Genomic DNA, 23,636 nt, shown 5'->3' with positions numbered 1-23,636 from the left:
GCAACGAAACGAGTGTTTTTCGAAAAATGTAAAAAATTACCGTTTTGTCGCGTACCTTTTCCATAGGAAAATTTAGTGAAAGAGCAAAGTAGTTGTACTCAGTCGAGCCAGAAATTGATGCGCTACATTTTTCGTAACATTGGCTTTTTTTTTATTACACTCGTAATTTCGAGGTAATTCGGGAAAAACCTGAAAATTCCGAAATTTTGGTGATTTTGTTTTCATCACGGCTGAAGCTCTACTCAGAATCCGGGGCTAACTCAAATTTTTCATATCAGTGGCCTACTTGAGAGATCACAACAGTTTTCAGAATTCCATTAATTTTCGGAAGACACCCATTTTTTGGCGCTAATTTTACTGGCCTCGTCTTCTTTATTGGCAGTAAACTGTACGTCTACCTCGCCAGGGTGATGCAGCGTACTTCAGTTTCTCAACATACGAAGATGTCACCGTAAATGCAGTCAGAGCCAATTTTATCGAGAAGTAGTTCTTGATTCACGATAATAAGACGGAACGGTGGCGAAGCAACGCACTGTTTCAGAGGTCTTATCCAGCATAACCTTCGTGACTACCAAATAATAAAATGACGTGACTTTAGGCTAACTGATGTACTTATTTTTATGTGACTTTTTACTTCTTTCTCTTCCGGCAATGCTTTTAATATGAAAAATGCCAAGTTATGCCATCGTTCGGAAACCACCATAAACTATAGAGTGTAGATCCCCCTGTAAGTGGCTGCGTAAGTCAGTTCAAAGGTCGGAAGAAGGCAATAACATAGGACCTGCCTAGTAAAGCGCAGTGGTGTCCAAAGCAACTTTGGGGTTGTTTTATTGTTGTTTTATCTGTTTGTATGCCTCATTCTGCAATATGGAGGCACACGTTAAGTATATAATATAGTCATGCCTATATGTTTCCTTCGTTTTAACTATGCAGACAGTCTTCCGTTAATCACTTTGCTAATATCTTTAATCTTAATTCAGCCAGCCGGTGTGGCCGTGCGGTTCTAGGCGCTTCAGTCTGGAACCGCGTGACCGCTACGGTCGCAGGTTCGAATCCTGCCTCGGGCATGGATGTGTGTGATGTCCTTAGGTTAGTTAGGTTTAAGTAGTTCTAAGTTCTAGTGGACTGATGACCACAGATGTTAAGTCCCATAGTGCTCAGAGCCATTTTCTTAATTCAGATAACCATATCCAATACTTCCTTTATGCCACTTGGCCTTAACACATTACCTGTCAGCAGTATCTTCCCTTAGGAAGACACACTGAGTTGCAGTACGGTCCGGTAAGGCTGTAACTGATACCTAGCAGAGCGCGTACAGATACGATTATTTTTGTGTGTAAAATAGCAGTCGCTAGAACCCATTTCAGGCGCCACCAGAGCTAACTGCTCCTCTTTTATGGGTTTCGTTACATCGGAAAAATTTGTAGAGGCTCACCCTTCCTCCACCGAAGCTCTGAGACCGTGGGAACCCGTGCGGCTGGCGTACAGCTTAACATAATATTTACATTCGGCTCACTGTCAATTCTGGAAATTTTCGCCTCGTCCAGTGAGGCGCGACGGCGGGCGTCGCGAGAAAAACCAAATATTTGCGTACCACGCCTGCCAAATGTGATAAGATACAGCCTTGTTATTCCACTTACCAGCGTAGCTTGTAGAAGTAGAGGAATGTTATTTTGAAATTGGCGGGAACTGGTGCAAATTTAGTGCGGTTGATACTGTACCATCTCATTATATATGCGATATTACAAGGTTGTTTCGCCCTGTTACTTGTGCAGATCTCAAGAGTTACATGATCAATTTGTACGATATCACTTTTGAATAGGGAAGTACTGAAGGGCACCTAAGGATTCCATTCTTCTGGCAGCGCTACTAAATTCAGTTCGTCTCTAATGCACAGCTGGCATCAAACCATATATTGGTTTGAGGACTGCAGTGCTTTGCTGGGTGTGGTCCTACTGGAGGTGGTTTACCCTCTGATTTTTGAACTGGCCTTCCAGCCAGTTATATGGGTATTTATACATTAATGTGGCTCTGGATCTTTGCGCCACAGAATGAGTTGTTGTTGTTGTCATATGAAGGTTATTTTACCTGCTTCTAAAAGGGATATAGGTAAAATAGCTGCTATCCTTTCGTATGTAATGCAGTACTGTAAACTAATAATTTATCAGGAAGAAACCTATGTATGGAAGTCCATGATTTGGGTGCTGTGGGGCACTATAATTCGAGGACTGACGGATATTGTGAGAGGTGAAGGTTCTACAGTTCGTCAAAAATGCAACAATAGCTTCATTCCGTGCAGTAAATTACGAAAGGGGTTCAAGATTTCGACCTGCAACTTGTTTACAAGGTATTCGTCGACGGCGTACACACTGACGCACGTGGTGAAATAAGAGCGGGCACTTGTCTTAGCCTCGATTAGTTCGGTAATGTCCGGCTCAGATGTTATAGAAAATGGTTCAAATGACTCTGAGCACTATGGGACTTAACATCTGAGGTTATCAGTCCCCTAGAGCTTAGAGAACTACTTAAACCTAACTAACCTAAGGACATCTCACACATACATGTCCGAGGCAGGATTCGAACATGCGACCGTAGCGGTCGCGCGGTTCCAGACTGAAGCGCCTAGAACCGCTCGGCCACTCCGACCGGCTGTTATAGCATACGTCGTGGTTTTCACAGTGTCCCACACAAAGTAGGCAAGAGGTGTAAGACCTAGTTACTGTGGTGTGGAACAGATTTCCTTTCTCAAACTTCGATATCCCTCAGGACTCAAATTGTGTATTTGCAGGCGAAGAATCTTCCTGGAAAAATGACCAGTTTTCCGTTAAATCACGATACTTGGCATAAATCCACCTACTGAAACTGCTTTCATGTGTCCCAAAGCACCCGACAAGGTTCTGTCATCTTACGATGTTCAGTAATGTAATTACTAATAGAAATTAAAGCAGTTCATAAAGCACTTGAAGTGTATTCATGTAGCTTAAAATACTGACACATGTTGCACAAGAAGTATACAATTACTCAGCTTCCGTTATAGGTAATAAGCTGAGAACCACTCCCGAGGTCCAGGGCCAGGCAGTGCCCCGAGGGCAGTGCGGCTGTGAATACATACAAAAGACTGCGTAAAGCTTTCAATAGACAAAGGTACGCCATTATCATCATACGCCGGAATATCCCAGCCTGCCTACAACCCATTGACATGCACTGAGGCTTCTAGAAATATAGCAGAACCTCGCAGGATTTTGATATCACGTGAACGCTATTTACTCGTGCTAACATGTTCACAAACTGTGGGGAAAGCACCACGCCGCCTCAGACGGCTTTGCCCATTGCTGAACCGTATATCAAATTTACCAGAGCACCTTTGTATCATCTCTTGCAAATCGCACTTGTACGCAGGAATATTGTGGGAGTTTGTTGGGGTTTTAGGGCGCAAAACAGCTGAGACCATCAGCGCCAAAATCATGACTCAGAATGAGCCCGTTTTCTATGGAAAGCACTTTAAGTTATTTGATACTGTACGAGATTACTAGGTGGGTAGAACTACATGAATAATGAGAGGGAACTTGGAACGCTATTCCAAAAGCAACAAACATAGTGGACGGATAAAATTATGCATTTCTAGAACAAACCGGTGTCCACGGTCGAAAATTAAAACTCCTTTGCCATGCTGTAACGGCGGGTAAAGGGTACAACGCGTTTTGGAGCCTGTGCCGTATCTGCTAAACCCTTGAACAGCCCATGTAACAAACACAAATTAAAGTGTAAGGGGTAAGAAAATTGACGCTGGGCTAGAAAGCGACGAACCGTCAGTGGTTCGTTACAGTTAGAGCGAAGTGGTAAGGGATCGTCGCGTAAGAGATGAGGATGGCTGAAAACACAGTTTCCTGTACGTAGTCTAATTACAATTATCTCCTTGTGACAATGTCGGCGAGAACAAATCACTCAAGCCGTCGGGAGTGGCTGACTCCACTGTTCTCATGGGAGAGATGACTGGTGTTCCTGCCAGAATGAATTAATGTTCCCAAGTACAGCAACGCTGAGATCGTGTCGGGAGGACGGAATTGCTAAAACGGTTGGATTGCAGGGTTGCAGCAGTCTTTGCAACAGCATCTGCAGCACCATTCCACGCCACGCCGGCATGCAATCGTCTCACACACCCGGCTATTGCGGAAAATCCTGAAGTATGCCACGCGACTCCTACATCACCTTCCATCCACACTGTTAGCAGGTCACAGGCACGTACACCCCCCCTCCCTACCATCCACCCCCTGAATAGTGAACATTGATAATAAAAGACATCATAACTAGACAAACAGACATACAGCACAAATCGTGCACCAAACAAAATGTAATAAAAACGCGAATATTCGCCGACTTCAACAGAATGAATGTGATACGGAAGCAACACCTGAAAAAATTTCACTGTTGCTTCCGAATGCCGATGGTTCCTCTTTAAAGACACAGCTAATTTCCTTCTTCATTTCAGCTTGTACACTATCTCTAATAACCTCTTTGATCAACATTGAGTTGGTTTGAATAATTTGATACCGCCTGCAACTGTCATTTTTTCTTTGTGTACTATTGTACATTTTAGTTCTTAGGCGAGTTTAAAGTATAGTGATTAACGAAAGCAAAAGGAATTCAGTGTATTGACAATCGGTTATAAGTGTTAAAATGTAAGACACACTAATGAGCCAAAACATTACGACCACCTACTTAATATCTTGTTTGTCCGTCTTTTGAACTAAATATATCACTGATTCTGCGCGTCAGGAATCCGACAGTTTGTTGGTAGGTTTGTGGAAGTATGTGGCAGTAGATGTCTATGCACAAGTCATATAGTTCGCCACTGATTTGCGTACCCGGTGACTGCGCCCGATAGCGACCCAGATGGGTATTATATGATTTACATCAAGCGAATTTGGTCGCCGAGACATCAACGTGAGTTCACTGTAATGCACCTCAAACCACGGTAGCATGATTCTGGCTCCGAGACGCGAACAGTTATACTGCTGAAAGATACCACCGCCGTAGAGGAAGACATCAAGCATGAAGGGCTGCAGGTGGTTCGCAGCTGTCAACGTGTCTTGGATTACTACCACAGGTCCCACGCAAACGCAGGAGACTGTCACCCGTAGCATAATACTTCGAGCCGCCGTTCACCGCGATGACGGCGTTTGTTGAGACGATCATCGGACAAGTGTTGCAAAAATGTCATTCACCCGAAGAGACGACACGCTTCAATTGATCGACGGCCGAATCCCAATGGTCTCGTACCACTGCAATCGTAATTGACGATGTCGTTGGGTCAACAAGTGAACACGCAGGGATAGTCTGCTGCGGAGCTCCGTGTTCAACAGTGTACGATGAACAGTGTTCTTCGAAATAGTTGTGCGTGAACCAGCGTTGTGCTCGTTCAGCAGAGATGGCATAGGTCACGATCTATCCTACGTTAGAGAGCAGACAAGCCTCCTAACCTCACGTTCTGTGAAGAGTTGTGGACCTGCAGGCATTTAGCGCACAGCGGTAGTTTCACTGTTCTACCACTTTCTATAGATGCCTGCGACAGCAGCACGTAAACATTCAGCCAGGTTCGCCCTTTTCGAGATATTCATTCACAGGCTCTGCGTTATAATAATCTGCTCTTTGTCATAGTCGCTTGTCTCAATGGATTTCCCCATTTGCAGCCCATATCTTCGCCAGGGTGTTCCCCCGTCCGTGTCTGCTGTGCTTACAGACCCGCATCGAATGTCGCGATAGGCATTGGTCATAATGTTTTGGCTTATCATTGTATACTAGACATACAGTATATCATCTCTATCTGTCTGCTGTGTTCAGCATAAGCTCATTGTAATAGCATTTCCTTAGTGCCACGTCCGCATTAACTATTGTGCCCTCGTAACCTGTAAGTCGAATGCAGTGTGTAACATTCCAGGCTTATGGTTACCACCCGTGCATTATGTATTACTAGATCAATACTCTTATATCTCCAGGTATAATTAAAATCAATTACCTTCCGGTAATAGGAAAAAGGCTTTTAGAAGAATAATAGGAATACCAAACAATAGTAGTTACAATACCCTTTGTACCATAAACAATCAAAATCAGAGTCAGGAGATGAATATATGGAAAATGTTTAGATAAAAGAATATGATATTTTGTTCTCAACATCTGTGAATGGTAGGAATTAAATCTCAAGCATAATTAACAAAATATAGGTAACTGATCGTTTAGCATTGTTAGGATGCTCCAGTTTCAATATTAATGTGATTTTTATGTGTTTAGAAAATGTCTTAAACTTGTTCTAGCAAAGTAGGGAATATTATAGAGTGTTCGATAATGTTATTAAACCATTTCATATTATAAGTTATGTTTTGGGCTATTATAACCAGTAGTACATAGTAGGAAGAGTATAAATACTCGGCCTCATATATTGTTAGGACAGATGAGTGTTGGGCCCACTAGAGGACAGATCTGTGCATACAGTTGAGATAAGTTCTTGGTGCATGATTCAGGCTTGGATTTACAATAGAGCAAGTCGTGGGGTGGACATTTTCTGAAACAGCATATTAGAACAGCGCAGTGACGGATTATTTCGGAGCGTTAAACAGTTTGATTTAATATCGCAAAAGGCAGGATGATAGGTGACATTATATTCGTACTTTGTTGAGTATTAGTGTTGAACAATGCAATGGATCTCACACACGCATTTCTATCAAATTACTGTATTTGGACTATTTAATAACGCCTGTGTAGTATGTACTATCATCGGTTAGCTGTAGCAGTAACAACGAGGCTTATTACACCGAAGATTATCATGAGCTCATAAGATACAGGTTTTGAACTGAATAAATCTTCGTACTTACTTTACTTCAGTTGTGGTCTACATCATTGTAGTGAAATCGATTATGGTATCCTGTATTTATTGAACAAGCATATTTTAGCTCATATATGCAATCGTCGAGGGACACCGAAGGGAAGATATTCTCAGGCATTTAAACCATTTTTAACTACTCACTAACCGGTGGGACGTTACAAGTGGTACGTGGAAATGTGCGGCATGTCCCCGTATTAACCGTGCCAGTTATACTGGCTTCATGACAATGACGATATTTGCAGTCTCGCGCAGAAAGACAGTGGAGGCCATTCAAACACGTGCAGAGACTACGGTGCCGTAAATGCATTATCGCTGAATTTTTGTTCAGTAATTTTTTATTAATACTAGCAGTTATTATCAGATGATTTGCTACTATGTTTAACTTTTGACTGATTGGTAACACAAGGAATTTATGTTGTTTCCGTTCATGAGGGTACTTAAAAATGGTCGAAGACCGAAACTGTAGAATAGTATGCAAATAAAGAGAAACAATGAGAGATGGAGGCAGTATCAAATAATTCGAACCTTGTCTTTGATGGGTTCCTTTTCCAGTCTCGATTTCACTCTGCCGCCAGTAATTCCACTGTTAAAGACAGAAGAGAGAGCGGTAAATAGAAAGAGACATTGAAGACCTCGACGATGGGTAGGACTTGCCTGATGGAGTGATAAAATAAAAAGTGGAAGTGGATATGGAGGAGATATGGTATCGAGTATAAGAGCTAGAGTTCGACTGACTCTTGGAAGATTTGCGATCAAATAAGACAGAAGGGACAGATATCATGCCACTGATATTTTAAAATCGTTTGGAAATTGGCAAAAAAAAACAACAACAACAAATCAATTTGGGGTGTAGAACCAATGGGACTGGAGACTTTCGAAAGTCATTCACACGATCCCGGAGACAGCAAAGCCAAATAAATGCGAAAACGATCACGCAATCAGCTTAACGGCTCATGCATCCAAGTTACTGAGAATAATAATAAGCGGAAGAACGGAAAAGAAAATCGTGGAGCAGCTAGACGACGAATAGCTTAGCTTTCTGAAAGGTAAAGGCACCAGAGAGCAGTTCTGACGTTGCGCTTGATAATGGAAGCAAGACGTAAGAAAAATAAGGACACGTCTCCTTAAATTCGTCGACCAAGAAATAGCGTTCGACAATGTAAAATAGTGCAAGATGTCCGAAAAACTGTTGAAATAAGATAAGCTATAGAAAAAGAAGGGTAATATACAGTACGTACAAGAACCAAGAGAGAACAATAAGAATGGAAGGCCAAGAACGAAGTGCTCGGGTTACAAGGGTGTAAGAAGGGATATGGTCTTTCGCCCTTGCTGTGCAATCTGTGCGTCGAAAAAGTACGAAGGAAATAAGAATGGTTTGATCGTGGGATTAAAATTCAGAGTGAAAGGATGTCAATGGTAATATTCACTGATGACATTGCTACCCTCAGTGACAGTGAAGAACGATTACAGGATCTCCAGAATGAGGCTGCTGAGTACAGAATATGGACTGAGAGAAAAAAGAAGAAAGACGAATGTAATGAGAACCAAAAATGAGATTAGCGACAAATGTAACTTCAGAATTGGTGACCGCGAAGTAGACGGAGGTAAGGAATTCTGCAACAAAAAAATGGTTCAAATGGCTCTGAGCACTATGGGACTTAACTGCTGAGGTCATCAGTCCCCTAGAACTTAGAACTATTTAAACCTAACTAACCTAAGGACATCATCTGCGACCGTAGCGGTCGCGCGGTTCCAGACTGTAGCGCCTAGAACCGCTCGGCCACTCCGGCCGGCATTCTGCAACACATGGCGGACGATATAAGAACATAAGAAGCAGACTAGCGCAGGAAAAGAGGGCATTCCTGGGCAAACGAAGCCTACTAGTATCAAACATAGATCTCAATTACGGGAAGAAGTTTCTGGAAATGTTCGTTTGGAAAACAAGTTTTTATGACAGTGTATTAAAACCGTACGAAAACCGAAAAGAATCGAAGCGTTTGAAATGTACTGAGGAGGATGTTGAAAATTAGGTGAACTAATAAGGAATGAGGAGATTCTCCACAGAATCGGCGAAGAAATGAAAGGCGATAAACACTGACAAGAAGAAGGAAACAGGATGTTAGGACGTGTGTTGAGACATCGGGGAATACCTTCCATGGTGCTAGAGCGAGTGAACGCAACTGTGATGGGAGTGAACGCAACTGTGATAATGAAGGCAGTGAATTGCGAGTACTCGGTCGTCGGCAGTGGAGCTAGAAATACCGAGGGCCGCGCCCTGCAGAGAACATGATTAAGGAGCGAGGCTATTAAACCGCGACTCTCACGCCAGTGGCCGGCAGTAACGCGTGGGCTGACAGATGCCCCAGCAGGTGTTTGGTGGGCGGGGCTGCAGGTGCGACAGACAACCGATACGCCGCCCACGCAAGGCCTGCCGAGGTCACGGTGGCGCAGGCGGCGGCATCAACTCACGGCGTCCGTCGTAAACCACTCTCCAGCTCAGCTTATATATTAAGTTTACGTATCGGAATGCGGAATCTATTCAGTCGTAATGTCAGTTTTACCGCTGTGATAATTTCGAAAGGAAAGAAAAGCTGTCTTGTCTTGAAACGGGAATAGTCGTCTACAAAACACACTGTTGTACTAAAACGTATTGTTTGTTTAGTTGCCACGAAATTAATGGACTTTGAGTCCACCGATGTGACACAGAGTCTCGAGACCTTCCTGTGATTATAATTTTCACAGCCCGCCTAACGAACAAATTTACCCTTTCGTAGTGACACGTTGTCACGAATGAGATTTTCTTTCATATGAACGCAGTGAAACTTCGCGCTTCTCGCAGATACAGTTCCGCACTGTCGTTTAATGCAGGAGTTCTCAAACTTCTTCCGTCGCCTTCCCCGTCCCCTTTGTGAAACATAATTTTTTTATTCCCCTGTACTTCTTTCCATACTTGCTACTTCTCATTTTTGGTGAAAAAACGCCTCACAATTTGCAGTTGCTTCTTCTAATTATTTCAGCTGTCAGTCAAAATAATAATAATAATAATAATAATTACAGAGTGTTGTTCGAGCACATCAGATTTATTTTTTTAAAAAGTATCATGCATTTGTGTTATTCAAAGGTGGTCAAAGTTAACAATCACAACTAGTTTATAAGTAACGGTCGCAACTTGGGCAGTTATTGCAACTGAGCAAATACGTATTTATCGATACATATTTAGTTTACAAATAAGTTAGTTACTTAAGGTTTAGCTGTTTCTATTTTTTAAATCATTGAGAATGTTTTAATATCTGAAAGATCACAAAATACAAATACAAATAATAATACAACAATAGTTAACATTTAAATTCCAATTAGTAAAAATGCACGCAATTCAAAATTCGGAAATTTTCTGACATATGCACGTTTAGTATAACGTTTGCGCTCGAATTTGCGAAGGAAGCGGATCGAGTCTTGGCTGACTTTGAAACACCAACTCACAGATCCCGTTCCAACTGCGGTCGAGACCGATGTTTCGTTTTGATTAACAGCATTGTGGAAAATCTTGACTCGTACAAGTAAGTTTGTGCGAAGAGTGATAACAAGTCCATTGTACTTGTTGCTAAATTGGGATATTCATTCCCAGTCTACATCCAAAAAATTTCAAGAGACTTCGATTTAAATTCATTTCGATGTTTTCTACGCCTGAGAGTTCCATTTGCTCCTCCTGTTCCAATGTTGACAAGTGGTCTTGTGATCGTATCAAACGGGCTGTGGTTCCCCTTGAGAGTTCTTTTAGCTCCTCTTGTTCCACTGTAGACAAGGGGCCTCGTGATCGCATCAAACGGACTGTGGATACAGTCATACTCAAATGAATGTTCTGGAAATTTATCCTCGTATTGTTGGTGAAGGGTTCGAGATGTACTGTTCAGATTTTATTAATTTTACCTATTTACAACTCATTTTCCTTTGCGGAATCATTCAGGCAAGATAACATCTCGCAGTTACTCTTCTCGATCTGGGTTTTCCAAAGTCCAACTTTTCTCTTAAATGTAAGCACAGTCTCACTCCTTCGGCCTTGAGTGATACGTTAAGATCTTTCAGTCTCAAAAACTTCGGTCAAGTAGCTCAATATTAGAAACCATTTTTCAAACAGAAAGAGAGCCGCGAATGCAGGATTGCTATTCAACAGAAAAAGACGAAGTTCATCCTTCAACTGCACGACACGACGAAGAACTTTAACACGAGACTACCAACGTACCTCTGTGTGCAGTAGAAGTGAACCTTGAGTAGAACCTATCGGCCCACAAAGAATGGAAAACAGCCTACTGTTTACAGCTCGTGCTTTCACAAAATTTACGGCACTGGCTGCATCCTCAGCGAATTACTGACTTTCGGTTGTACTACTTTAGAATACAATGTCTTCAAGTGTATCAAGCCACATGAGAATTTTACAGAAGGAGAAACAGCACACACTCTTCCCATGAACCGCTTTCCACGATAGATAGTTGTCAACAAAAACGAAATTCCTAAGAAAAACATCCTCGTCTGCAGTTTTCCCTTCCAGAGCTTTACAAAGACTCCTTTGAGTCCTTGTGCATTTCATTTTCATAACATAGCGCACAAAAATAAGAAGCTTTGGAAATTTGGATATCAGTACTATCATCAAGTTGCATCGGGAATTTTGGGTTATCATCAAGACGTGGCAGCAATTGATTTTTCATGGCAGTGGATATCGCATCAATACAACGGCCACGATATCATCTGAGAGTGGTACTGACTTAAGACTTTCAACAAACCTTCCTCCATGCATAGCCTCGCACATTTTGACGATGCGGAAGGAAGTAATTTTTTTTCTGCAGATTCTCTTTATAGCCTATAAAGGCTTAAAGCTATTATTAGCTAAAATCTCCAAACAAAGAACACATTGCAGTACACACTTTGGTTTTGCATTGAGGACTGACGTTGCTGACAGTAACAGAGAAAAATGCGAAAGAAGTATTTACTTTGACTAAATTCGAATATTTTTCCTTATTAGAACTGCACACTTTCGAAGGAGAAGAGACAATTCCACGGAATCTCCTGTTACCACTGAGAATCAGCTGCTTATATATGGGAACGATAGAACTTGTATCACTTTATTTTAATACTAGTTGGCTATTTTCACTGAACACACAGTAGAATTCAACTTCTAGCTAACTCACTATCGTTGAACTGACTCCGGGAGTCTGGCTGACCGGAAGTCTGGCTGAAATCGAGTGAACAGTCAGCGTCGATGATTAACAATCTGTTCTTGCAGTCAGTGTTGCAATGAAGTGGCGGGCACATTGTCAAGCGGCTTATTGTCATTAGTAGCTGTTAAATGTTTGGTAAGTAGCTAATCCTGGTGATGATCGGAGACAAGGGCTTTGTGATGGAATATTACTCGCTGCTTTTCGCAGTATTCCTGCTGACGGGATCTACTAGTCATATCTTGTGAAGTAAGACAACAAATTAACGATGAGGGAGCTTCCTAACTTGGTTCATGGAAGTGAGAATCTGACGCTAGCAATATGTTTTCATCGGAAGTTTACTCCTTTCACAATATGAAGTATAAGTATTTCAAAGAAAGCTGACACCCCCTTCCATTACTCCCACTCTGAGGACGGCTGGTTTAGCGGAGAAAATAAGTGATTACCGAGTACCGGACCAGATCTGTGATTGGATTCACGACTTCCTTGCAGATAGAACTCAACATATTCTTAATCGAACAAAATATAAGGAGTTGAAGATGATTCCTAGAGTGCCCCAAAGCAATGTTACGTGGCTCTTTACTGTTTACAATTGGTACTGATATTAAAGTCGACAACGTTGCAGGCTCCGTGACGCTAGTCGCGCACGATGCTGTTTTCTATAAATGTTGCAAAACCAGAAGACTGTAGCGATAAAGGACCTGCAGAGGATCTATATTTAGTGCAGAAATTAGGAGTTGACCTTGAACATAAATAAATGTAGCGTTCTGCGCATAAATACGAGTGGTTGAAGAGATTGAACTGTTGGCAACAAATCAGTGGATGCAGTAACTGCCGTAAGAGACCTAAGAGTAATTATCCGGAACGGTCCTAACTGGAACGACTACATGAAAGAAATAGCAGTAGTGGAACAATAAGGAAATAGTGTGAAAGTGGGTCGATAAACCCTCTGCCAAGCACTTGCGTATGAATTGCAGAGTATTCACGTAGATGTAGATGTAGAAAGGCAGATGTCTGGCTGAAGTTCTTTGGGCGAATCGTAAGCAAATGAAATCATGAACGAAAAATGTAACTTACGAAACACTTTTCAACAGAGTGTTGTTCATTAGTCTTAGACCCATCTCACGTTGGATTAGAAGAAATAGAGAAGATCCAAAGAAGAGCGGTGCGTTTCGTTGCGGGATAGTTTAGTCCACCCGTGAGTGTTACAGAGATATTTTACAAACTCCAGTGGCAGGCGCCGTGACAAAGGTGTCGGCTGTTACGGAGAGTTTTAATATTCAGACAGCGTGTGGTGCACACATGGCTTAGGGGTAGTGTCTTTCATTAAACAAAACATCCTCGGTCTCGGGTACGAAACCCGCTACTGCTTAAATTTTGATTAATAATCAGCACTGGCGGCCGAAGACTTCTGATATAAGAAATCACCCTCATTCTGCCAACTGCCTTGTCAAAACGGGCAGAGGAGTCCGCAGAGATTCACGGCACTCTCTTGGTCATGTGGTGGGAAACTGCCCCTAAAGGCGGAAGAATCAACAATGATCAACGACATGAGGATGCAGAAGGCAGTGGAAACCTCTGCCTTAAAGATACAAACATGTATCCACAGGACATGTGGCCTGTAATTGAGAAAGTGTCATGATGATTTCTCCATTGGCAAAAGATTCCGGACTAATCCCCCATTCGGATCTCCGAGAGGAGACTACCAAGAGGAACTGAATAATCAACAGAAGGATAACGTTCTACGAGTCGGAGCGTGGAATGTCAGAAGCTTTAACGTGACGAGGAAGCTAGAAAATCTGAAAAGGGAAATGCAAAGGCTCTGTCTAGATAAAGTGGGGGTCGGTGAAGTGAAATGGAAAGAAGACAAGGATTTTTCGTTAGATGAGTATAGGGTGCTATCAACAGCGACAGAGCAGCAGAAAATGATGTAACGGGAGTAGGAATAGTTATGAATAGGAAGGTAGAACAAAGAATGTCTTACTGTGAACAGTTCAGTGATAGGGTTGTTCTTATCAGAATGGACAGCAAGTCACCAACAACGATAGTTCTGGTATACATGCCGACGTCGCAAGCTGGAGATGATGAGAGAGAGAAAGCATATGAGGATATTGAAAGGGCAAGTCAGTACGTATAGGGAGATGAAAATCTAATAGTCATGGGGGACTGGAATGCAGCTGTAGGGGAAGGAGTAGAAGAAATGGTTACAGGTGAATGTGGACTTGGGACAAGGAATTAGAGAGGAGAAAGGCTAACTGAGTTCTGTAATAAATTTCAGCTAGTAATAGCGAATACTCTGTTCAAGAATCACAAGAGGCCGGATGATACGGAAAGATTTCAGTTAGAATATATAATGGTCAGACAGATACTCCGAAATCAGATAATGGATAGCAAGGCGTACCCAGGAGCAGACATAGACTCAGATCACAATACAGTAGTGATGAGGAGTAGGCTGGAGTTTAAGACATTAGTCAGGGAGAATCAATACGCAAAGAAGTGGGATACGGAAGTACTAAGGAATGACGAGATACGCTTGAAGTTCGCCAAGGCTGTAGGTACTGCAATTAAAAATAGCCCAGTAGGCAGTACGGTTGCAAGAAATGGACATCTCTGAAAACGGCAGTCACAGACGTTGGAAAGAAAAACATAGGTACAAAGGAGGTAACTGTGAAGAAACCATAGATAACAGAAAAAAATACTTCATTTAATTGATGAGTGGAGGAAGTACAAAAGTGTTCCAGGAAACTCAGGTATACAGAAATACAAATCGTTGAGGAATGAAATAAATAGGAAGTGCAGGGAAGCTAAGACGAAATGGCTGCATGAAAAATGTGAAGAATTCGAAAAAGAAATGATTGTCGGAAGGACAGACTCAACATTTAGTAAAATCAAAACGGAGTTATGTGAAATAAGCAAGAGTGGTAACATTAAGAGTGCAACGGGAATTCCGCTGTTAAATGCAGAGGAGAGAGCGAATAGGGAGAAAGAGTACAATGGAGGACTCTATGAGGGAGAGGATTAGTCTGATGTGATAGAAAAAGAAACAGGTGTCGATACAGAAGAGATATGGAATCCAGTATTAGAATCAGAATTTAAAAGAGCTTTGGAGGACTTAAGATCAAATAAGGCAGAAGGGATAGATAACATCCCATCAGAATTTCTAAAATCATTGGGGAAAGTGGCAACAAAACGACTGTGTCACGTTAGTGTTTAGAAACTATGAGTCTGCCCGACATACCATCCGATTTTCGGAAACATATCATCCACACAATTCCGGAGACTGCAAGATTTGACAAGTGCGAGAATTATCACACAATCACCTTAACACCTCATACATCCAAGTTGCTGACAAGAATAATAAACAGAAGAATGGAAAAGAAAATTGAGGATGTGTTGGACAACGATCAGTTTGGCTTTTGGGAAAGGTAAAGACAACAGAGAAGCAATTCTGACATTGCGGTTGATAATCGAAGCAAGATTATAGAAAAATCAAGACACGTTCTGAGGATCTGTCGACACGGAACAAGCGTTCGACAATGTCAAATGGTGCAATACGATCGAAATTCTGAAAAAAAAATAGAGCTAAGCTATAGGGAGAGACGGGTATTTACAATGTGTACTAGAGCCTAAGAGCGGACGAGCAAGAACGAAGTGTTCGGATTAAAAAGGATGTAAGACACGGATGTAGTCTTTCGCCCCTACTTTTCAATTTGTACGTCGAAGAAGCAACGATGGAAATAAATGAAAGGTTTAGAGTGGGATTAAAATTCAAGGTGAAAGGATATTAGTGATACGATTCGTTGATGACAGTGCTGTCCTGAGTGGAATTGAAGAAGAATTACGTGATATGCTGAATGGGACGAATAGTCTAAAGAGTACGGAATATGGATTGAGAGAAAATCGAAGAAAGACGAAAGTAATGAGAAGTAGCAGAAATTAGAACAGCGAGAAACTTAACATCAGGATTGATGGTCACGAAGTAGATGAATTTAAGGAGTTCTACTATCTAGGCAGCAAAATAACCAATGATGGACTAAGCAATGAGGACATCAAAAGCAGACCAGCACTAGCAAAAAGGGAATTCTTGGCCAAGAAGAGTCTACTACTGTCGAACATAGGCCTTAATATGAGAAAGAAATTTCTGAGAATGTACGCTTGGAGCACAGCATTATATGCTAGTGGAACATGGACTGTGGGAAAGCCGGAACAGAAGAGTACTGAAGCATTTGAGATTTGATGATGTTAAAGATGAATGTTGAGAATTAGGTGGACTGATAAGGTGAGGAGATTATGCGCAGAATCGGCGAGGAAATTATTATGTGGAAAACACTGACAAAGAGAAGAGACAGGGTGATAGGACATCTGTGAAGACATCTGGAAATGACTTCCGTGGCACTAGAGGGAGCTGTAGGAAGCAAAACTGTAGAGGAAGACAACGATTGGAATACATCCAGCAAATAATTGAGGACGTAGGCTGCAAGTGCTACTTTGAGATGAGAGGTTGGCACCGGAGAGGAATTCGTGGCGGGAACATCAAATCAGTCAGAAGACTGATGACTCAAAAAAAAAAAGTTTCGGGAAGAGTTGGACAACATGTTACTTCGTGGCTGACGTTTCAGCGAGTCGAGTAGCAGGGGCCAGCCCCTATCCAATCCTAGTTCTTTCCGGAGCGTCGCGTGCTTGCTGCGTTTCCAATTTTGTACGCACATGCGGAGCTGCATGCCGGCAACATTGCGCCTACGGCAGTGTGGCAATCTCAAAGTTATTTTGATCGGAGTATAGTGCTTATACAGCGGTTTCCCGACTGTCATTCTTCTCACGCTCCATTTGTGTTTGGAACAGGTAAGAGGGGAGAAGACAGGGATACAGGACACTGTAAGGCGGCTTGTGAAGTATACATGTAGATGTAGGTATAACGGAAAATGCACCAGAACGTGAAGGAAAGGTCCTTTTTCCTTATCATGTCTGCTAAACCAGTAACTGTGTACTACGCCATTTCACTAGGGCTAATCGTCTGTATACATGGTTGTGAACAGAGACTGCAGTATTACAGACCTGTACATTAGGACCAACATTCTCGTGTACAGATCATGTAGTCAGCAGTTTTTGTACCCACTACATATAACGTACATCTACATGTTGGTCAGACTTGCCAATTTCTCATGTTAACAACTCTGTACATAGTAAATCAGTTTATTACAGCGTACAAAACGATTCGTATGTTCACGTATTGGACTGGCAGAGTTGTCGTCCCACGTTTGGCTTCGAACTTTAAACTCAGAACTTGCAAGAACCTCCCACTTGTACTAAACCTCCAGAAATGTCTCATTGTAGCCAGTGAATTTGTAGAGGAAGGTATAAGAAGCATACAGAGTGACTGGCCGTGCTTTTCCATTCGAGTTTTGCGGAGATTAAGACAGTTTGTCTTTGGACTGTTTTAGTGAGCCGTTGTGTAGGACTGTTTCTGCCTGTTTTGCCGAGAATCTCTCGAAATTTATGTCCCTCGCAGAAGCAGGGATCCCCGTAAAATGCACTTCTACTTACTATGATTCCAAGGATTCCAAGTGGTGAAGCAGAAAGCTGTATTATTCGGGGTAGCATTCAGAAGGGGCGCTATTATGATGTATTTATTTACTCAACACCATAAACTGATAATGTCGGCACAATTAATAATGATTATCTCGAATGAAAAACATCCCACAGTTGCACTAATTATGTTTATACTAAATCTTGATCATGGTTTCAACTATAACAATGTAGCCTTCTTCAGAAGTCATAAGCTTTTAAAAATGAAAAACGTCTTAGCCCGGCGGCTGCGTCACGATCAATAAAATAAAATAACTTCAACAGACATAAGCCTGTTTCGATCATAAATAAAACTACCGTATGTAGTTCAGAGTATTAACGGAGACAGTGATCCTCTAATAAAAATAGAAGGAACTGCCACTGAAGAGAATTAAGTGGCAATTTTGACGAAGAATAAAATACATAGATTCGGAAATAAAATGCTGACTGACTGTTGATGTGATTTCTTTTATCCTGAGTGGTAGAGTAAAGTAAATGTTAGAAGTAGTCACAAGCAAACTACATTAGCCCATTACAAACAGTATTGTACGGTGCTTAAAAATGTTGTTAGGAAGGCAAAGAGTATGTGGTACGCAAATAGAATAGCTAATTCATAGGATAAAATTAAAACCATGTGGTCAGTTGTGGAGTAAGTGTCTGGTCAGCAGCACAATGTAGACGATATAAACTCAGTTCATAGTAAAAATATTTCTGTTACTGAGAAATCAGATGTATGTACAGTTTTTAACAATCATTTTCTGAGCATTGCTGGTGAATTGAATAATTCTCAAATTTCTACAGGGAATCACATAACTTTCTTGGAAAATGCCTGTCCGAGATTTGTGTCTGAAATACTCCTCTGTGATACAGACTATGGCGTCTCATGGTTATGATGGAGTGCCTAGCGGAATATTAAAGTACTGTGTTGCAGATGTTAGCCCTGTATTTAGCCATATTTGTAATTTTTCCTTAGGAATGGTCAGTTTCCTGAACGATTAAAGCACTCAGTACTAAAGCCGCTTTATAAAAAGGGAGAAAGGAATAATGTAGATAATTTTAGACCTATTTCTATGCCATCAGTGTTTGCTGAAGTTATTGAAAAGGCTGTGTACGTAAGGATAATTGATCATTTTATATCACACGATTTGCTATCAAATGTACAGTTCAGCTTCAGAAGTCGTTTAACAACTGAAAATGCTATATTATCTTTTCTGTGTGAGGTACTGAATGGGTTAAACAAAAGGTTTCGAACGCTTGGCATATTTTTTGATTTAACTAAGGCGTTTGATTGTGTTGATCATAAAATATTGCCCCACAAGTTAGACCATTGCGGAATACGGGGAGTAGCTCATAATTGGTTCACCTCTTACTTCAGCAGCAGACAGCAAAGGGTCATTTTTCATAATTTTGAGAATGGCTGTGATGTGGGGTCTGAGTGGGGTACGATCAAGTGCGGGTGCCCCAGGGATCAGTGATGGAGCTACTACCGTTCCTTATTTCTGTAAATGATATGCCCTCTAGTATTACGGGTAACTTAAAAATATTTCTGTTTGCTGATGACACTAGCTTGGCAGTAAAGGATGTTGTGTGCAACATTGGCTCAGTTTCAAATATTGCATGTCATGACCAAGTTGGTGGCTTGTGGAAAATAAACTAACGCTAAATCACAGTAAGACACAGTTTTTACAGTTTCTAACTCACAATCCAACAAAACATGACGTTTTAATTTAACAGAATGGGCATATGATTGGTGAAACTGAACAGTTCAAATTTCTAGGTGTTCCGATAGATAGTAATTTGCTGTGGAAAGCCCACGTTCAGGATCTTGTTCAAAGACTTAATGCTGTCATTTTTACTATTCGAACGGTATCTGAAGTGAGTGATCGTTCGACACGAAAATTAGTCTACTTTGCTTATTTTCATTCGCTTACGTGTGGTATATTTTGGGGTAACTCTTCCCATTCTAAAAGAATATTTTTGGCCCAGAAACGGGTGGCTCGGGTAATAAATAGTGTAAGTTCACGAACCTCTTGATGACCCCTGTTCATGAGTCTGCGTATTTTGACATTGGCCTCTCTCTCTCCTCTCTCTCTCTCTCTCTCTCTCTCTCTCTCTCTCTCCTTACTGTCATTTCTTGTTAACACTATTACATTATTCCCAAGAATAAGCAGCTTTCACTCAATTAATACTCGGCAGAAATAAAACCTGCTTTTCGATCGGTCTTCCTTAACTATTGTGCAGTATACTGCTGCATCCATTTTCAATAAGCTACCACTCGAATTTAAAAATCTTAGCAGTAATCCACGCGCTTTCAAATCGAAACAGAGGAGTTTCCTCATGGGTCGCTCTTTCTTTTTCGGGTTCATAAAAATTTTATTTTTATCTGTTATTACTTGTATGTTGTAATTTCATGTACTGACACGTTCCGTGACCTTGATGATTTTCTCCTCAATTTGGTCCTACGAAACTTGATGTGTAAATAAATAAATAAATAGTTTGTAGGGGGAGGGGGCAGACAGACCTGGAGGTATGGAGTATTTTTGATATTTTGGAAGATAAATGGCGACTTCGTAAGTAGCCATCAAAAAGTTCCAATTACGACCCAGTTAAAAACCTACGCAACACCTACTTTTAAATCATTGTCTTGAAAGAAAAACACCTGACTACACTATATTTTTCCCTTGTCTGAGAGCTAGAGGGGGGGGGGGGGGGACGGTTCCCCTTTGCCTCGAGGCATTGCAGCCCTTGGTGTAAAGTATGTAACACCATTTTTGCATGACATTGTAGACGCACTAGCTAATACAAATATTATTTGTTGCAGGTATCCTGGTGGTGACTGTACGTCAGACATTTGGCTGGTATGTGACGAAGTAGCTGCAAATCCCTAATGAAACAAATAATGTACTAACAAGGCATTCGCAAAATTCAGAGGAATTGCCTGTGTGATAGTTTGTCGCTTGCCTGGTTTAATCGCACCATGTTTGGAAAACGGCACCTCATCGCAGAAACAATTTTTAAGTCGAATATATAAGCAACTGATTATAACAAATATATTATGTTTCTGTTTAGTTTGCTGTTAATTATTTGAACATGAAGAAATGGTAAGGAATCTCTGACCTACCTACCTCATGTAATGTCGTTCATTTTGAACTGTTAAGAAGGATGCGTGTGATTCCTTCAGAGAAGTCTAAATCATTAGGATTTTTATGCTACTGTGCGGAGAACTAAATCTTAATGGCTGACTATGAAAGAACACAGTAGATATTATAAAAATAGTCTAAATAGGTGCCCACAAAGTCCTCAATCTTAGGTGTATGTTTATTTTACGTTTCGGTTCACTATTTTCAAGCAGTATTTTAACTGTTGATATTTTGTGAAAGCTCTAAAATTAAATAAAATTCTATAACTGAGTGATGGCGGAGGTTACAATAAACAAATTTTGTAGGAAATACTAACTAGTATCAATAGTGGAAAGCATGCGCGCACCTCGAATAAAATTGTGACTAGTTTTTCGTGTAGCTGAGGGTGAGTTTTAAATAATGATGCACTTGGAAAAAGGGATGCATTCATTCAAAAACGACAAAATTTTCATGGTCTGTCCTTATACTTGACGATTACCATTCCTAAAGGTTCCTGCACGATCAAACTTTCAGTTAAAGGAGCGAACAGTGGTTAACTCAAAAAATTTACTCAAAAACATTTTTTTCTAAGGTCACGTACGAAGAAGAAATTACACTCCCAGCAAGAATGCTAGTTTCTTGGCAAAGTCGGCAAACTGTCATAGCGCAGCAGTCAGGAACGAGGTCGATCCAATTAGGGATGTGCTGCAGTGATTCGAATATGCTCTTGCCCGTAGAGAAGTAAGAATTTGCACAATTACAGCTGGTATGTAATGGAGCTCAGTTCTACTCGTTAAACGAAGCACGTAATTCTGCGAAGTAGCCGACGAGCTTTCACACAGTTAATTGGCTTCGGCAGTGAAGGATCACTGGTCGTATTGCCCATCTCTCACTCTCGTCACAGAAATTGTATATGTCTCATTGAACCCGTGAGGAAATGTGTACAGTGGCCAGGATGCCGACTTCCTCACCAGATCGCAAGAATAGAGTTCATCACGCTTGCTTCAGATAATCTACATACTGTTCACTATTATCTCTTAATACACTCATGCTCATAGTTGCAGAATGTGGTGCCACACGACGTGGCACAACACAAAACTGGCGCTAATAGCAAAGGCACATAGGGAACACACACGACACAGATCTGTAAGTCCACGATATTGGTGATAAGTTGAGAAAACCGTCCCGAAACACATGTGCTACAAAACGCCACTGTTTACTGCGCATGTAGCCCGACATCAATATGGGATATGATCACCATGCACACGTACACAGGCCGCACAACGTGTTGGCAGATGGTCGAGCAGCTGCTGGGGTATAGCCTCACATTCTTGCACCAGTTCCTGTCGGAGCTCCTGAAGTGTCCTAGGGGTTTGAAGACTTGCAGCAATACGTCGACCGAGAGCATCCCAGATGTGCTCGATGGGGTTTAGGTTAGGAGAACAGGCAGGCCACTCCATTCGCCTGATATCTTCTGTTTCAAGTTGCTCCTCCACGATGGCAGCTCAGTGGGGCTGTGCGTTGTCATCCATCACGAGGAAAGTGGGACCCACTGCACTCCTGAAAAGGCGGACATACTGGTGCAAAATGATGTCCCGATACACCTGACGTGTTACAGTTCCTCTGTCAAAGACATGCAGGGGTGTACGTGCACCAATTATAATCCCACCCCTCCCCATCAAACCACGACCTCTATACAGGTTCGTTTCAAAGACATTAAGGGGTTGTTACCCGGTTCCTGGTTCACGCCAGATGAAAACCAGTGAGAATCACTGTTCAGACTATACCTGGACTCGTCCGTGTACATAACCTGTGACCACTGTTCCAATGACCATGTACTGTGTTCGTGACACCAGGCTTTACGGGCTCTCCTGTGACCAGGGATTAGTAGAATGCACCTTGCAGGTGTCCGGGTGAATAAACCATGTCTGTTCAGCCGTCTGTAGACTGTGCATCTGGACACATAGTGTTCCAGTGGCTGCGGTAAGGTCCCGAGCAAGGCTACCTGTAGTACTCTGTGGCCGTCTACGGGTACTGATGGTGAGATATCGGTCTTGTTGTGGAGTTGTACACTGCGGACGTCCCGTACTGTAGCGCTTGGACACGTTTCCTGTCTACTGGAATCGTTGCCATAATCTTGAGATCACACTTTGTGGCACACAGAGGGCCTGTGCTACGACCTGCTGTGTTTGACCAGCCTCCAGTCGCCCTAGTATTCTCCCCCTTATAACGAAATCAATATGTGTTCTTTAAGCCATTTTCAACACTCAGTCACCATGAGCGCGTCTGAAAACGTCTTCACCATGTATCAGCATTAAGTAATTTATGAGCATGGGCGTAGTACTGGCACAGCGTTATAGGGCTATAAAGTTATCTGGCCTGTTATTTACACTGATGAGCCAAATCATTATGACCACTGTCCATCGCGAGGCTAAATACCGTCTAGCAGAATTCGGGAACCTGTTATGGTAAGGAAACTACGAGGAGTGTTCAATAAGTAATGCAATGCATTTTACTGAAAGCAGATTAATTTTATTCACGATGCCAGTACACGATATTATTCCCCTCTCTTTTGGCTGCAAAACCTTGTTTTTCAACATAATCTCCGTTCAATGCGACACCCTTTTTCCACGTTACTGGAACCACTGTAATGGTCGATGTCGGAGCCAACGTCTTGCTGCATCAATAACCTCCCCACTGCCCACGCATTGCTTCCCGCGGAGTGCATCCTTCATTGGGTAACTCCGCACAAATGGTCTTTCTTTGCTCTTTATGGTCTTCTGCTTGGCGGCGAGGAACTCAGCGGGCGCACACCTCTGAGTACACCAAACGGTGGATGAGTGTTTCAGTACTACCAGCAGA

At 41.9% G+C, this 23,636-nt stretch overlaps 1 protein-coding gene across 1 annotated transcript in view; it reads left to right on the top strand.

The window, feature by feature from the left end:
- LOC126474972 (methanethiol oxidase-like) overlaps positions 1 to 20,600 on the top strand; it is a 117,703-nt gene extending 97,103 nt beyond the window's left edge. The window contains exon 10 of the mRNA XM_050102497.1: positions 20,477 to 20,600. Coding sequence (XP_049958454.1) covers positions 20,477 to 20,543 — 67 coding nt within the window. The 3' untranslated portion in view covers positions 20,544 to 20,600. The remainder of the gene's footprint in view (positions 1 to 20,476) is intronic.
- The last annotated feature ends 3,036 nt before the right edge of the window (positions 20,601 to 23,636 follow it).

Source organism: Schistocerca serialis, chromosome 4 (assembly GCF_023864345.2).
Source record: "Schistocerca serialis cubense isolate TAMUIC-IGC-003099 chromosome 4, iqSchSeri2.2, whole genome shotgun sequence".
Taxonomy (NCBI): Eukaryota; Metazoa; Arthropoda; class Insecta; order Orthoptera; family Acrididae; genus Schistocerca; species Schistocerca serialis.
The sequence above is the reverse complement of the archived record's forward strand: the minus strand, read 5'-3'. Positions and strand labels throughout refer to the sequence as shown.